At 49.4% G+C, this 17,120-nt stretch overlaps 1 protein-coding gene across 5 annotated transcripts in view; it reads right to left on the reverse strand.

The window, feature by feature from the left end:
• Positions 1-916: 916 nt before the first annotated feature.
• HHAT (hedgehog acyltransferase) overlaps positions 917-17,120 on the reverse strand; it is a 287,861-nt gene continuing 271,657 nt past the window's right edge. For all 5 annotated transcript variants that reach the window (XM_066366058.1, XM_066366056.1, XM_066366059.1 and 2 more), the window contains one exon: positions 917-1,897. In XM_066366058.1, coding sequence (XP_066222155.1) covers positions 1,806-1,897 — 92 coding nt within the window. In that variant the 3' untranslated portion in view covers positions 917-1,805. The remainder of the gene's footprint in view (positions 1,898-17,120) is intronic.

The following is a 17,120-nucleotide window of genomic DNA, read 5'->3' on the forward strand; positions in this document are numbered from 1 at the left end:
TTATTACTTTCAAATATATTCCAATATAATCTAATGAATGAATAAGCCTATTTTTATATAATGGTGTCTCTGAAGAGTTCAAAATCTTTTCTACTATTTATATGTTCGTACACTTCCTTACAATCATCTTCACACACCATTCCCCCATTAGAAAGCCCTTTCCTTTCAAGTACATTTCAGCCACCCTCCCTCTGACTGGCCCCAAATCCCAAATCCGTGTTAGTCCATGAAGTTTTACTGTGTTCACTTAGGCGCTCCCCTTCCCCAGCCTCATGCTCTCCGCACAGTGCTCAGCACCTTGGAATCACCTGCCTGTGTCTGCTCCTTTCCCCAGCCAGCTGCCGGGACCACTGCGGCCGTGATCGGCCCGCCCCCCTGGCCCTTGCCCTTTGCTGCCGGCCACCTCGGGTCATCCACATCTGGACCACCCTCTCCCTTCCAAACAGGGTGTCCAGGAAAAAAGAATGTCAGTAAAATGGCTGGTTCTACACTCCAAGAGTTTAGATCTCACTGAATTAAGAGTCACAGTCAGGACACAGGGTCAGAAACAGATGACTAATATGAGACAGGGTGACACAGACCAGGACCAAGTGGGCCTCGTGACGACTGAATTCATGTGCTTGAGCTGTTTTAAGTTCTCCCATAATTGGGTACACTGTGGGTTCAGATGACGAGAGCTAGTTCCCTTCTCCCCACCTCCACCACCCTCAAATAAATAAATAAATAAATAAATAAAGATAAACAAGTTTTCTGAATTATCTACCACTTGGGGCCATTAATAGCCTGTCAGCATCTTTCACAGAGGAGTGAAGAATTAAGTTATGTTAAGTGTGTCTAGAATTTAAACATTTTCCTCAAAAAAATATTTGACTCTACAAAAATGTGACTTATCTATATGATAGAAAAGGCTCCATTTTATTTTAAACAAAACAAAACACCGTGACCTGCTGAACGTAAACTGCTGCGCGGGAGGGTGATGGTGGGGCTGGCGTGGAGTGGGGAGAGGACCACGGGAGGCCCTCCTTACCCTCTGTGACTTGCCCCATAGCACCCGTCTGGGGAGACGCTATTCCCTGGCTTTTAAACTCCGCTTCTTAATGTGGAAACAATTAACTGGCAGGTAGGGGCTGCGTGTTTATACTCCTCTGCAAATCTGGGGAATGAACAGCCAAGTGGAGACCATCCTGATGAAGTTCAAATAAGAGGTCTCCTTGGGTACTGACTCCTTAGGGTGATTAGAAACCAGCTGTGACTTTGTCACCTCCCTGCTGAGGAGGTGAAGGGTGTAGTCTAAACCCCATTGCTGCTTCTAGAGACCACACTGCAGGGCATAGGGAGGGGGGTGTCACGTAAATGTCAACAAAGTGTTGCAGAAATATTGCCCAGTGGAGGACAGACCTATCACTCGTCAGGATTTCTGTGCCTCAGTCAAGAAATGTCCATTACATTTAATTCTCAGCGAAGAGGAAAGAACCCAAAGGGCCCTTGGGACTGGGCTGTAGACCACAGTGTCACCACGTGCAGCAGGGCAGGGCAGTCCACTGCGCTGGGCCCCAGCTAACTCAACAGGGAAGTGATGGTTGTGGGGGGCGGGCGATGATCTCTGAGTTCCCAAAGTCGGAAGTCTCTCTGGCTGTTTTCTTTCTATGTGAGCTCAAGCTTCCCGTCTTGGCTTGAGGTAACTTCCACAAATGATGAGCAGGTCCAGCACTGGGCCCTCGAAGGTCATCTTGGGGCGTGAGATCAGGGAGAAGCACCATTTGCCTCACAGGCCGACAGCAAGGGCTGCCCTGGGCCCAGCAGCACTAGCCCACGGAGTACGTCTGGGCCCAGGCGATGCCCACATGGGAGTAGCAGTACAGGAACCCCAGGACAGAGAGGGTCACCCACGGCCAGCCTGCAGGGGGAGGACAGAGATGGAAGAACAGTTAGAAATGCCTGGGGCGGGACCGCCCATAGTTACAAACCGTCCAGTTTGGAGATGGCAACCCAAGATACAGCACGGGCCTTGGTTTACGCATTAAGACACCTGTGTTCTGAAATGCCAGCAAGGTGAGCCTTACACTCCCATGGGGGTCAGCGTAAAATAAGGGGGTGTGTTCTCACACATGCAAATCATGTTGAGCAATAGGACAAGCTTCTAATGAATACATATTTGGAAGACTAAAGCAGTTAATCAAAAAAGAACAGTCCATGAGATCCACAGTAAATCTCAACATATAGATTGACCATTCTACTGAGCTGAGCATCATCGATAAGCACACAGAAGGGAGAGCTGAAATTAAACATTTGCTTTCACAACTTACACCTTTTAGTGGTTCCTTCTACCAGTACTTGTCTTAGAGTATCTGATGCTCTTTTCTTTCCTCTTCTTTTAATTAACAGCCCTTTCTGCTGAGTATGTGTATTTTTTTTATTAATATCTCCATGTCTTCTACGTGTGTACATTATTCAAACATTTACTGGGGGCTTTGGAGAGCCAGAGGTGCTGTGGAAGGTACCAGATTCCAAAACAGAAAGAGGCAGTCCTATGTCAAAGGTGCTCCCACTCCCACTTGGAAAAGACACACCATTGGGGTTTATGAGCCATGGAATATGCGCTAGATAATGATGTATACTGAGCACATTTAATCCGGACCATGTGAGATGAGCAAGAATTTGTCAGATGGAAAGGGACAGGAACAAGCTGCCAGAGAGACCACCTGTGGTGTGAACATCACAGGCCCTCCTCAGAACGGAGCATGTGGTATGGCCAGCACTCAGGGAGGGGCAGGCAGGGGAGGGGGAGGGGCAGGAGAAGGGAGGAAGCAGCGGCAGCCACCAAGGGTCACTACAACACTGGTAGGCTCTCTTCTCGCTACGCCAGCCATTAGCTGCTGTGCTTATTAATATGACATGTTTCGATCGGTGTAGCATAGTGGTTAAGAGTGCAGGCTCTGGAGTGGGATTAGACACAAATGCAAATCCTGGCTCTCCCCCTTGCCAGCTCCATGACCTTGAACAACTGAAGAAACATCACATGTAAAATGAAGAGGGACAGAGCAACTTGCTTAACAGTGTCCTTAAAAGGCCCATGGACTGAATTGCGTCCCCCACCCAAACTCAGATGCTGAGGACCTAACCCCCAATGTGATGATATTTGGAGGTAGAACCTTTAGGAAGAAAATAGGGTAAGGTGAGGTCATGAGGGTGGGGCTCTCATAATGGAATTAGTGCCCTCAGAAGAAGAAACACCAGAGAATTTGCTTCCTCTCCTTCCCTTCCCTTCCCTCCCCTCTTCTTTCCTCTCTCTCTCTTTCTCTCCTATATAAGGAAATGGTGAGAAGGCAGCTAACTTAAGTCAGGAAGAGGGCCCTTACCGGGAACCAAATTAGCCAGCATCTTGACCTTGGACTTCCCAGCTTCCAGAACTATGAGAAATAATTATCTGCTGTGTAAGCCGCCCAGTCTATGTTATTTTGTTATGGCAGCCCGAGCTGACTACAACAGATGGTTATGTGACATGAAGGCCCTTAGCCTATGGGGGGCACTACAGAAAGGTAGTGACAATGGAGGTGAGAGGGCACAGACATCTTTATCCAACAAGATCAGTGACAGCAAGGAAGTCAGGCTCTGGTCTTCCTCCTAACACTTGTTTTTAACTTGCTCCTTAGTCTGGCTTAGCAGAGAATTCTCCCAGGTCCTGAAGGCAAGACAAGTGAGGGAGCCGAGAAGCCCCAGCAGGCCGGCTCTGGGACGGCGCTCATACCCACCTCCTGTCCGCTGTCAACCAGTATGGTCATTCCTGGGGCTGCTGAAACAAACTGCCACAGCTCAGTGGCTTCATAAACAAAAGCTGACTCTAGAGGTGACAAGTCTGAAATAAAGGTGTTGGCAGGGCCACCTTCTTTCTGAAGACCCTAGAGCAATTCCTTCTTTGCCCCCTCCAGCTTCTGGTGACCCCAGGAATTCCCTGTCTTATGGCAGCATCGCTCCAATCTCTGCTCTGCTTTCATGTGGCCACCTTCCCTGTGTATCTCTGGGTCCTCTCCACTCATGAGGTCGTCAGTGATTATTAGATTTAGGGCTCAACCTAAACCCAGGGTGATTTCCTCTCAAGATCCTTAACATCTGCAAAGACCTTATTCTCAAATAAAGTCACATTCTCAGATTCCAGGTACACATGCCTTTTGGGGGCACTACTTAGGACAGCATACTCAGATACTTTTTCAAGCTTTAAGCTGGACCCAGCTTGCCTTGGGGCCATCAGCTCTCTCACCTCTGTGGCTCAGACACAGGGCAGGGGACCTGTCAACACCTGCTCCTCGGTGGGCTCAGGCAGCAGGAAGAGGGGCACAGGAAGCTCTCCCGGACTTCAGCCGTGTTTAGGGTGAGGCCTCAGCAGGGTTTGGTAGACACAGAGCCCAGAGGCTGGCTGTGGAGCTGGTGGTGGGGATGTTCCATTCACACAAAGCTGGGCCTGGGGTGTTCCACAGCGTGCTTGGACACCCCTGGGAAAGCGTCTGTCCAGCACACAGAATTATAAGGAGAAATGTCCCCAACATTGCACAGAAGTGAGGCATATACCTGTTCAGTTGGGACCACAGCTTGGCCCTAAAAATTCTCCCAATTGTTCCTATGTGCCATTCAGAGAGGCTGCCACACAGCAGTTAGGAGAGTTGCAATACTGACTCTACTAAGAGACCTTCGTAGGGTCTCAGTTTCTCCATCTATACAATGGGAGGTCAAAAATAAATAAAAGCATATGAAATAAAATAAGATCATAGTTTGGGCAGTGCTTTTAAAAAGTGTTTCAGAAAAGCAAATGATTACTATAAGACCATCTGAGAATTCTATTGCATACACACAGATAGGTTGTCTTTTTAATGCATGTGTGTTCCTACAGATAGTAACCCCAGTGTATACTAAATGGCTGACAAGGACCCCTTATCATATCCTGACCTAAAGTGTAATATATGTGATGACAAAGAAAAGATATTCTACAAGTCACCCTTCCACAATATCCAGCCAGGAGTTTATGGGCATCTTGCCATGTGCCAGGCCCTGTCCTAGCCATTGACATCACCATCTATGGGTTGCACTGACATCACCATCTATGGGTTGCCTATCGGTTCAAGGTCTTTGACTGTGGTAGCTATTAACCAAGCACAGATATGGATCAAATACAGGGGGTGTTTGGGGTACAGCCTCCTCTTTATTGGGGCTCAGATGAACCCGGGATCATAAGACTGAAAAGAAACCCAGCCAGGCTGCGGTTCTGGCAACATTCCAAGGGTTGCTATGACGCACAGTCATCCAGGCTCGCCCCCCCATGAACATACAAGATGGTATCGGAAAGGGCTGTCCTGACAAATGAACACTGACCTCCCCTGCAGTCCTCCCTCCCCACGGCCTTTCCCCACGCTGTCTTCTCTTTCTCACCAGAATTACTGATGGTCAGCGTCCAGTCAACTCCCATATTCCCACCACCCTGACCTCACATGCATGTACACATGCGCACCCCCTCCATTAATGTGACTCATAAAACCTGGTGGGCAGCATCCTATTAGTCAAAGAAAGGTCCTTCTTAAAAGCATACATTAGGGTCAAAGCCACCCCCCACCCCAGTTTTCACATTCATGGCTGGCCCCTCAGATTAAATGAGGTATGTAGTGGGCTTTTGATACCTAGACTAACAGGATTTAAACAGGTGACTAGTTTTAATAGAATTGAAGATATTATGGACAGGATGCTAGCAATTCAGACAACAGTTGTAAAAAATTAGCTAATATATTGTAGTTAATAGGATAGATTATTTGACAGCTATAGCGAAATGCATATAATTGGGATGTAAAGCACAGTAGATTCAATTAAAGTGGTAAAATATCTAAAGAAATAGGATACTGGGCCCTGGCCGGTTGGCTCAGCGATAGAGCGTTGGACTGGCGTGCGGGGGACCCGGGTTCGATTCCCGGACAGGGCACATAGGAGAAGCGCCCATTTGCTTCTCCACCCCCCGCCCCTTCCTCTCTGTCTCTCTCTTCCCCTCCCGCAGCCAAGGCTTCATTGGAGCAAAGATGGCCCGGGCGCTGGGATGGCTCCTTGGCCTCTGCCCCAGGCGCTAGAGTGGCTCTGGTCGCAGCAGAGCGACGCCCTGGAGGGGCAGAGCATCGCCCCCTGATGGGCAGAGCATTGCCTCTGGTGGGTGTGCCGGGTGGATCCTGGTTGGGCGCATGCGGGAGTCTGTCTGACTATCTCTCCCCGTTTCCAGCTTCAGAAAAAAAAAAAAAAAAAGAAATCGGATACTGGTGGTTGTAGCATGATAGTGTTATAAGACATTGATAAAGTGCATAATAACTACAGCTTATGAGAAACAGGGAAATGGCCACAGCTAACAGAAAGTGAGCAGTGTGATTTTACTCAGGGTTACCACAGCTCAGCAATTCTCCGAGCAACTCCATCAGTCTGAAAGGGCTGGAAGGGCCGAGGCTCAGATAGAGGAGGAAAAGATGATCATCTTGCAGGGCAAAGAGAGGTCAGAGAATATGTTGCATTGTCTTTCTAGAAACTGAAGGGATAATCAGAACAAGAAGTGGGTCTAATGAAAAACTTTGTTTAAAATGGAAGTTTGTAAAATGGTTACAGCCACAGTGAAAAACAATAGGAAGGCTTCTCCAAAAAAGCAAACAGATTTATGGCATATATACCCAAAAGAGTTGAAAAGAATATCTAGAAGAGATATTTGTCCATCCATGTTCACAGCAGCATTACTTACAATAGCCAAAGGCAGAAGCAGCCCAAGTGTCCACTGACAGATGAATGACTAAACAAAATGGGGTATATACATATAATGCAATAGTTTTCAGCCTAAAAAAAGAAATTCGAACATAAGCTACAACATGGGTGAACTAAGACATTAGGCTAAATGACGTAAGCCGGTCACAAAAGGACAAATACTGTATGATTCCCACTTACACGAGGTTCCTAGAGTCGTCAAATTCACAGACACAGAGAGTAGAATGGTAGTTGCCAAGGGCTGGGGAGAGAGAGGAGTTATTGTTTAATGGGTAGGGAGTTTCATTTTTGCAAGATGAAAAAAGTTTTGGAGATGGATGGTGGTGATGGTTGCACAATAGGAATATACTTAATACCACCTAAAAATGGTTAAGATGGTAACTTCTATGTTATATATAAGTAATCTCAATAAAAATTTTTATGCAGCGTGAAAGGAGCCATTGACAAAATAATACCCACTGTAACACTCTATGTGTGTAAAATTCAAATTGATTCATAAGAACAAAAAGCGTGGCAGTGGTTGCCTGGGGCAGGAGCAGAGGGAGGGATAGATGACAAAGGGCTACCTGGAATCTTTGGGGAGGATGAAAATGTTTTACATCTTAATTATGGGACTGTTTTCAAGGGTGTATACATCTAGAAAATAACTTAAATGAATGTATTTTATTGTGCATAAATTATTTCTCGATAAAGTTGTAAGAAAAATTTTTTAAGGTAACAGAACATTAGCAAATCACAGGTTTATGGTATGCTGCAATGTCCTAAAATAGATAAGCCCCAAGGCATTTAAACAAAAGATGCAGGAAGATACAATTCATTTTTAAATGATGCTGAGTCTTTAGTTTTTCCTCTCCCTTGTGTCAGGAGGACTTGCCATGTGGAGGTCTGAACACCCAGTTCCCCTAAAGATGCCTTCTGCCACTAGGGCCTCTGTGGAGGACAACGGTGGTTCTTAACACCATCGCATGTTCGGCAGTTGAATCAGCACAGATTCCTTTCCCAGGGAAGACATCAGTTTTTCCTAATGAGACGGGAGTTAACTGAGTTGCTGAATTGTGTGTGAACTGTCAGTTATTACCCCATCACAAGCTCACCTGGCTGCCAGGTGGGGCAACACTCCTAAGCCAGTGACTGCCATCTTGGCTCTAATGGCTTTTCCAAAGGCCACATCCTATTGCTGACCATTTTTAGAAGACAATGGCTGGTGACCAGTACACGAATAAACTTTGTAGGGAAGCCTTCTTCCTGCCCTTCCTCCCCCATAGTCTCTGCCAGCAGGTGCATAGTTTACAAAGAATATGCAATCTACTTGCAGGTGGCTGGAGCCAATCACAGCTGTCCTCCAGGACAACATCAAATTTTTATTGGATAATGCGTAAGGTACATGGGTTGTTGTACGGCTCTCACGGAATTACATTTTAAAATATGTGGCGTCCATGGCTCTCTCAGCCAAAAAGTTTCCCACCGCTTTCTATATAAAAAGAAATAAAACTAAGAATGAAAAAGAAAAAAAAAAGAATATGCAATCTACTATATGGTTTGCAGAGAATGCACAGTCTTCATAAATCCTCACAACCCTCTGTGACAGAAATCACTAACCTATGCCAATATTCTTGCTTGAAATCCCACTGCCTCAAAAGTGGTCAGAGTCCACATCCCAAGCCTAGGGTGTCAGTTTGGATTCATTTGAAGAATAGTCTGAAGGACTCAATCTGTCCTTTAGTCTCTATATACAATTATGTATCATTTATCTATGATCAGAACTGCCCTAGCTTCCTCCCTCCACCCAGCCAGGCAAGGTTCCAGCCAGAGGGTCTGTTACCCTATTGTCAGTTGTCCCTCTCCCTCATCCACCGCTCAGTCATCACCTTGTGGGGTCACACTTCTGAGCAGTGAGAGCTACTGTGACCTTTCCAGCTTGGCTCTTGGGTTCCTACTGCTGGACAGATGGATTTTCCCTTCCATTCCTCATCCCGTGGAGCAGCAGGGTTGTCCAGTGACTCAGAGCCGTTCTAAGGAAGAAATAAGAGGAGCTTCCCATCACTCCTGAGAGCCACCAGGCTATGTAGGAAATAGGTTTCGGCTTCCCAGACATACTCTCCTTGGTTGGAACCTAGGTCTGCAAATGTGAACGATGTATTATGATCGTTACCTGCCATGGACATATCCATCCATACCCCTGGGTATGAAGGTGCATAGGTCACATTCTGGTGCAGACCAACATAAGGCTGATGAATTTCATCCTCTACCGAGGGCCTTTGCAAACAGACAGGCTCAGAGAAGGATATCCACTGGGGAAATGCATGAGAAGATGACATCAGGAGATGTTGCAGAAGAAAGAGTCATAGGACTTGGTGACTGGTGAATCTGGGGACCAAGGGATATATTTCCTCTCAATGACCCTGAGCCCTGACTCAGTCAGTAACCCTCGGGGCTCATATTTAGCTGGTGCATATCAGAGAGGCGATACCTGATGTTAAAAGACCAATATGCTTCTCTACTAGTTAGTAAAAGCCACAGTCCCAGCCTCCCCCTCACACCTGTTCCCAGTGGTGGGATTCACATAATGTAACAACTGGTTCTCTGCCCTAATACCATTTTAAGTATAAAAAAAATGATATACTGAAAGGTAGTTTATTATCTAATGCATTTAATACGTAAGAACATTACAAGAGGTACATGAAACTAGATTGTTATAAGAATTTTAAAATATTAATAAAAAATATTCAATAATACTTAACAAAAAACAATAAAACTGTTATTTTAGATATTTCCATATTGTTTCATGACTGGCGTCCTCACTTGCAATTTTTTCACCTATGGATGGAATAAACATTACTACAGGTGCTCAGAATATGTTATTGTGAGATGAACATTAAAAAAGAGTAAGGAATGTCAATTTGTTATTTCCACATTGGGTGCTGGCCAGGCACCCACCTTAGAGAGAACCCCGATCACAAGTGCATTTTAACAACTGGTTCGCTGAACCCAACAAAAAATTAGGTATCGGTTCTGCCAAACCGGTGAGAACCGGCTGAATCCCACCACTGCCTGTCCCGATACAACAGTGAAAGGGGGAAGAATTGGTTCTGCAGGAGCCTCTGGGACCTGCTTCAGCGCCTGGCTGCCATCTTTTCAGATGGACTGGTCTGTGCCCATGCTGTTAGGTATTTTTAATGTCCCTCCCCCCATCCTCTGTACATACTGCTCTGTTTTGGTGGCATTTTCTACTCTGAGGCCGGTGGAGGATGAGCGTGTCTTTCCTTTGAAAACTAGCTTGTGCATCAGACCCCAGTCCTGGTGCTCTCTCTGCAACAGCCCAGCAGCCTCACCACTGTCATGTCATTCCTTATTCAGGACATTAGTCTCAGCCTGAAGATACTAATTGAAGCATGCATCAAATGGTCCTGAGCCTGTAGACCTTCCTTCAGAGCTAAATTCAGAGCCTTAACCTAAATAAAGCTATTGGGCAGAAGCCTTTTCCTGTTAGAGGTCCGTCCCGTCGAAGGTCACACAGCAGGAGCAAAGCTGCCCGGGCTGGAGCCTGTACACTGCGGGTCTATTTTCAAACAAGTGGAATGTGGACAGAAGGTCTGATGCACAGTCTCTTGCTACTTCAGGGTCATAATAACAATTTCTTACCCTACTATAGTTTACAAATCTGGGCCTCAAACCCAGACTTGGAGGCTCGGTGCATCCTCTCATAAGAAGGAAGGAATGGATGGTTCTATTCGGTTCCAAATTGAAGCATGAAATCCTGAGACATTGGTTCCCAAACGTGAGCCCACATCAGAATTACTGGAGGGCATGTGAATGCAGAAGGCTGGGCTCCCATCACACAGTCTCTGACCCGGGGGTGGGGCGGACCTGAGACTTGTGTGTCTGACAGACAGGTTCCAGGTAATGTGGAGGCTGCTGGTCCCAGAACCGCCCTTTGGGAACCACTGCTCTAGGGGAGCTCTGCAGAAAGAGCTTCCTGCTAGGGTGTTCATGAACACACGGGGCTCTTCCACGGCGCGGAGGAGACAGACAGTACTGAGCATTACGAGTTCCAGGTCCTTGGCTGGGTGCCTTCGACATTCTCAACCAGCTGATCAGGGAGCTATTACAGCCCCATCTTACAGAAAAGAAAACTAAGGCCAGAAAAGTGCAGTAACAGCTCATTGGTCGTCAAGCACACTTGAAACTCAGGGTTGTGACTCCAAGTGCGCTTGAGCCACATGCAGGCAAGGCTCGCACCGGGCCCCTGCCTCCTGAGCTGCCCCTTTCTTTAAGTCCTCTGCCTCCAGATCTCGTTTCCTCCCTCTACTCATGAGGCCAAAGGCAATGGGGAGTGGGGAGCAGCCGGTTCTTATCAGGTGTCATCACTAACTCACTTGGTCACCCCTCCACCAGAGGCCTCAGTTTCCCCATCTTTGCAAAGGAGGATGAAGAAAGCATTGATGAGCGTGTTTCTAGCCTTGGTCTTAGTGCCTGATCTAGACTCTGAGCATTGAGGAGCCTGTCTGTCCCCCAGGCCTGGATGAGCTTTCATTAAAGACTGTCAGAGCCACGTTCTTTGGCCCCGGCGACCACCCTGCAAGGCGACACAGAGCCAGGGGTGGCTCTGAGCACCCTCAGGGAGCTTCCTGACATCCCAGACCAGACGCACTTGCTAGGTGCTGTGTGTGCATTTTCCCGGCACAGACTGTGGTCTTGAACGAATCACGTTGTTCAGAGTCAATTCCACATCCCGATGAAGCCACCGATGCTGCGTTTCTCATTCTTCCTGGCGCCGGCACAGGCCCCAGGAGGAGGCTTGCTGAAAACGCTCGCTTGCACAAAGGAAAATCGTGTCACATAAAATTGGGGAAGCGGCGAGAACAGACCAGAGCTGCTTTGGTTTCTGTTTTTTTCATTCTGACAGTGCAAGTAGAAGGCAGTGCTGAGAACAAGATTTTTCTCTTGCTGGGGCCAAATGGGTTGGGGACCTGCTTCCCAGAAAACTGTCCCTGCAGCTGACACCACAGCCCCAACTCTGGCCACAGGGCCAGAGGCTGCACAGTCGGAACAAGTTCCGCAGCTGTTTCTCCTCCAGAACCTGGGTCTTAATGCAGCCTAATGAGAGCTGTGGTTGACATTACCGCATGACCACACTCTAGATCACAGCGGATGCTGCCTAGCGAACGAGTCATGAGCGTCACTTCCCTCGGGCCGAGGGGTGTGCACAGTGCAGACCAGGCTCCTTGTCACGTGGCTTCGACAACCACTCGCCCTTATGGGTATTTATAAAGCACCTACTGTGTGCCTAGCATTTAGATAAGCAGCCGTGACACTTGTCATATGAACAGACTGTGTGCTCACCGGAGGTCTGTGTGTGCATAGAGGGCTAAGAGCGCACCATGGGCCCAAACTCTGCACCTCTGGGGTCAGGTCCGCAGCTCCGTCAGCCAAGCGTGCAGATGACGGAAGGCTCGGGGAAGCACAGATAGCAGAGGTGGACTCTCAGACTGCTGGCTAGGCTGGGGTGACGGGCTGCCACTGATATGCTGACATTTCACTGTGATAAAGCCAGCTGAGTTGAATGGTTTTGGTTTCGTTTTGGTTTCTAATCCTACTACGCTAATGTAGGGTGGCGGAGGTCTGGGAAGCGTGCCATGGAGGAGTGGTGGGCAGACCTGGCACGGTTGTCTGAGAAAGAGAAGACTCTGGAGAAGAAAAAGTTGCTACCTGCAGATACAAAGAAGTCGACCCTTTTGGGAGGAGGATGAGAAGACACCTGCCGCCCCTCTCGGGAGGCAGAGGGATGCTGGCAGCTGCAGCCCCCCAGCACTGGGACAGGCTCAGGGGCCCCCGAGCCCCTCGGACAGGGCGGAGGCAGGACAGGCGGGGCTGGGACACAGGGAAGGAGGGTCCTTTCCAACTGGAGATAGAACCAGGTCTGAGAGCCTGTGAATGTGCTTCCTTCTACCCAGGTCGGGGACTAGGGCACACACGGTGAAATGGGCGATGGATAAATAAGGATGCGACTGAAGGAACATAGACGCAGGTTATGGACTCTGGAGTACTCAGTCACAACCTCCCAAATCCCTACTATATATAGGTAGTTACAAAGAACAATTGTTGCCAACTCTCTGAGCAAGAAACCAAATGGTTGTGTATTTGGCCTCCATTTCTCTAGCCCGTGGGACCTGGAGCCAACTGCCGGGTGTGCCCATAGTGTGGTGACATCCAGCTTGTGGGTGTCTGGGAGCAGAGGCACGTGGCATGGACTAGCCATCAAACCCAGACTTCCCCAAGGGCCAGCGGGGCGGGAATGCCACTCCAGCCACCCCCTTCCTGCCACCCCCAGATGGATATACTGGAGAGAGCCAGAGAGGGAGGAAGAAAGTGATGCCTAAGGCATGGGAACATCCGGAAGGGGCGGGTCAGCAGGTGCAGCTGACCTGTTCTTTCCCTGAAGCAGTTGTTAGATCAAGGACTCCAAATGACTCGCCTTAAATTTCTCAGCAAAGCACAGAATGATAGACATGAGCTCCGGGCAGCAGCGACCGCAGCAGCAGCAGCAGCAGCAGCAGCCGTTTCTCCCGAGCTCTCAGAGTGACAGTGCGCTGTGAACGCCAGCTCCCCTCAGGAAGGGAAGGGAAGTGAAGGGAACGCTCCTGCCTGTCAGAGACGGCTTTGTCCTCACCGGGCTGCTCCCACTTACTGTGTCGGCGAAGTCTAGCTTGCTTAGCTCCGTGCTGAGGCGTGGAAGGAGGGCCGCGCCGTGGAGCCAAGAGCTTGCTGGGCACCTCCTTCTCTGCTCCTAGTGCAGGGTCATCCCCACCTCCCCCTGCTCCTGCCACCAAATGCAGGCTGGCTGTGGCAGGGGTGCAGGTGGTGGCCACGGGCAGTTTCCCTCCGAGGGTACCGAGCCCGTGGGGTGGTCTCATTAGTGCTGACTTTAACCACCTGGGCTGCCTGATGTCCTCCTGAAAAGGAAATTGGCAGACGCACAGAAGAGCTGTGAGATTAGTTCAGAAGAGCGTGGCTCCAACGCTCACAAATGATATTTGGAAAAGGCGTCTCACTTTCCAGGGGCTGGTATAAGGAAGGGCGTGGAAACAGGTAAGAAAGTCTAAACTCCGGGGGTGCTCTGGGGGCAGCTGGGTCCGCATGCCCCCACCCGCCTGGCCTGCTGGGTTGAGGAGGAGGCAGCCTGCCCCTCCCGCAGCGGCTCAGAGCACCTGGGTGGTCCCGGGCACCAGAGGCGGCAGAGGAAGCTGCCGACTGCGCTCTCAGGGGAGCCCGAGCCCTTCTCTGCTACAGAAGCATCTTATCAGAGGGAACACTTTGTAACCTACATGTGCTGTCAAACTAATACAAGACAGTGCTAAAGGCAAACTGTAATAAAAAAATAATAATAATAATTTGAAAAGAAGCATCAGCACTTCCCTGCAATGGGGCGAGGGCTCTTTGGTCACCATTCTGTGGAGGAAAAGGAACGCAGAGGACCTCACAGGGCCCGTCTGGCAAACCCACACACGCTGGGGACAGGGCCCCTGGGGTGAGCAGAGAACACAGAGCTGACCCACCACACAGCTGCTCTGCTCCTGCAGGGGCATGAGGCCATGGGGCCACACAGGTGCACAGGCGAGGGCGAGCATGGCCACCTGCCCTGGACAGTTGCCACGGCCACTGCTGTTGTCATCTCGGGCCACGTGGCATGCAGGGGTCCTGTGAGGGGCTGTGTGTTCAGCGTGAGAGATGACGCACATGCACGTGAGCATAGGCTTGAGCGAGGCTGACCAATTCCAGACACCATGTTTTACAAGAGACACCATCACACAGAAGCCGCTTCGAGGGCTACTGGGGCCCCACGGTGTGGGCGTACTGATAAGTCCAAGTTTAGCCTGGAAAGGGCTATGAGGTCACATGGAAAGGGAATTGGATTAATTTTACGTCACTCCGGAAGACAGAACTGGGCCAAGGATGGAGGTTACAGGAGGTGGATTTTGGCTACTCCAGAAAGACGCCTGTGCCAGCGACAGCTTCCCCAGGAGGCAACAGCATCCTGGGTCCCCATCCCTGTCAGCACCCAGGCAGAGCTCTGGGAGACAGTGACTGAGGGTGGCTGCCTCCCATGGGAGGTAGGACCAGATGACTCCCCACCAGGTGTCTACCAACTGGGATTATAGTCCATAAAGTTCAAGTCCTCAAATCACCCTCCCCACCCCTGCCCCAGGAAAGGGATGAACAAAGACTGAGGTGACACAGAGACCACCACGGTGTCCGGAACAGGGAGAGGAGGGGTGTCCCGTCTGTACTCGGAATTGAAGGTCATGTTTAGCAAGCTGTGGAAACATCACAAAATATGGCAAGTTTTTACTCAAGTGCTTATGAGGATATTTATCTGACGTAAAAAGTGACTCAGACTCTTTTTTGGACTCATGTTACAAAGAAAAACATTTTTGTGCCTTAAATATCCCAATCTGAAGGAACACTGTCCTCCTCAGGCTCCCATCTCTGGCCAAGGGCCCCGAGAGGGGGGTCTCCCAGGACAGTAGGCCAGATGTTCTGAGCACAGGCTGGGATCTGTCCCCGCCACCAAAAGTCCCTCCTGGTAATCCTGTTCGCATGGGTAGCCTGGGTGACCCTGTGAAGGCCATTGAAGGAGCAATCATTCTGCATTCTCACAGGGAGGCTCTCTTCCTTGCCTGCCACCCTGCTCAGAATCAAACACCCCAGACCAGTTTTCTACGGGGGCAGAGATGATGCGGCAGGGTGCGGGGGGCGTGGAGCCGAGAAGGAGGAATCACAGGCGGCCTGGGTCTCTTGTGGGTGTGAGGAGCTCATTAATGCTAGCTGTAGTTACTAGTGAGTACTAGGGAGGTGTCAGCACCCTTCCCTGCCTCCCTGGGCTTCCTGACAGCCAGCAGGACTGGCAGGGAGGCTGGGATCGTCGGGGAAACCTACCCCCATTTACTCCCTTCCTGGTCGTCTTCACAGGGGGGTTCATTGTCGGCCTCCAGGGGAAGGCTTGCTGCTGCCCCGGTTTCTGGCTGGGCTTTGCTATGACCTCCGAACACAATATTTACACTTGGGACTCCTTGTAGAGTTCCCAGATGCTCCCTCTGTGTGGGTCTCTGAGGGATGGGACCCACCTCAGTGTGCTTCCTTGGACTCTACTGAAGTGACAGAGCTGTGTCTACGCATCAGCTCTGTGACGTGGGCCTGGATCACCTTACCAGTCACATCTGTCTAGTTCTTCCCAACTCATGTTCTCGCAACAGAGCTTGACGAGGTGGCGAAAGAAGGCATTGTCACAGTACCGTCTCCCCACGCCTGCTGGTGCCATCTCTGCCAACACCCGTGCGTGCAGTACTAGCTCAGGCTATTGGCACCTTTTGCCTCCCTTTCCTAGTGAGCTGCCGCGTGTTCCGTTCGGGCAGATTTGGCTCCATTCTTGCTGTAAGGGCTGGGAAGGATCTGAACTGAAGAGAAACGAATCATCCTTGTGACTCTCATCACTCAATGCTTATTGAGCTCCTACTACATACAGTGCACTGGGTTAAGTTAAGTGCTGGGGATACTGAAGAGATTAAAAGGCTGACTTGTGGTTAGGAAGACAGAAATTAGATGTAAAAAGATACAACACAACCTTTCAGGTGTTTTCCAGGTGCAAATAAATGAGTCAGCATTCAATATTTGTTATGCTTTTTCTGTGCACTGGACATAATGTCAAGGGCTGGGGAAAACGGGACAGGAAGAATTGTCCGGTGCCCTCAAAGAGCTCCGTTCTGGAGAAGGAGGGTGGTGTCTGTGGTGGGGGACCCAGAGCACTGAGAGCCTGGCCCGGGGAGGACCAGGAGCAGACGGGGCCCACAAACCCCGACTGCTTTGACTCGGACCCTCACCAGTGCGCCGGCCAGAAGGGCCAGCCCTGGCTACTAGTCCGCCCTTCCAATAGCTTCCATCCCCTGAATAAACCCCTTCTTAACGCAAAAGGACCTGTCCTCCAGCGAGACTATCCCTCTCTTGTGCCCTCCAACAAGGCTGAGAAGAATTTTCTTTCCAAATATTTTAATCTGTTTATTTTTTGACCAGGTAATACACAATATAACATTCAAATGCATTAAAGGGTAAGTGGGAAAAGTGCATCTCCTCTTCCCACCCATGTCCAACAGACCCCTGTCCTCTCCCTGGAGGCATCTGTCCCCAGTTCCTGTTCACGCTCCCAGAGCTATTCTATGCACTCAGCAGCATAAACATTTTATGTATATATATATATGTAACACACACACATATGAATGCATATATGTTTTAAATGGCTTTTACCTTTCATTCTGAAATATATATTGTTTAAACACAAATACTACACACAC

The sequence above is a fragment of the Saccopteryx leptura genome, chromosome 2, assembly GCF_036850995.1.
Source record: "Saccopteryx leptura isolate mSacLep1 chromosome 2, mSacLep1_pri_phased_curated, whole genome shotgun sequence".
Lineage (NCBI taxonomy): Eukaryota > Metazoa > Chordata > Mammalia > Chiroptera > Emballonuridae > Saccopteryx > Saccopteryx leptura.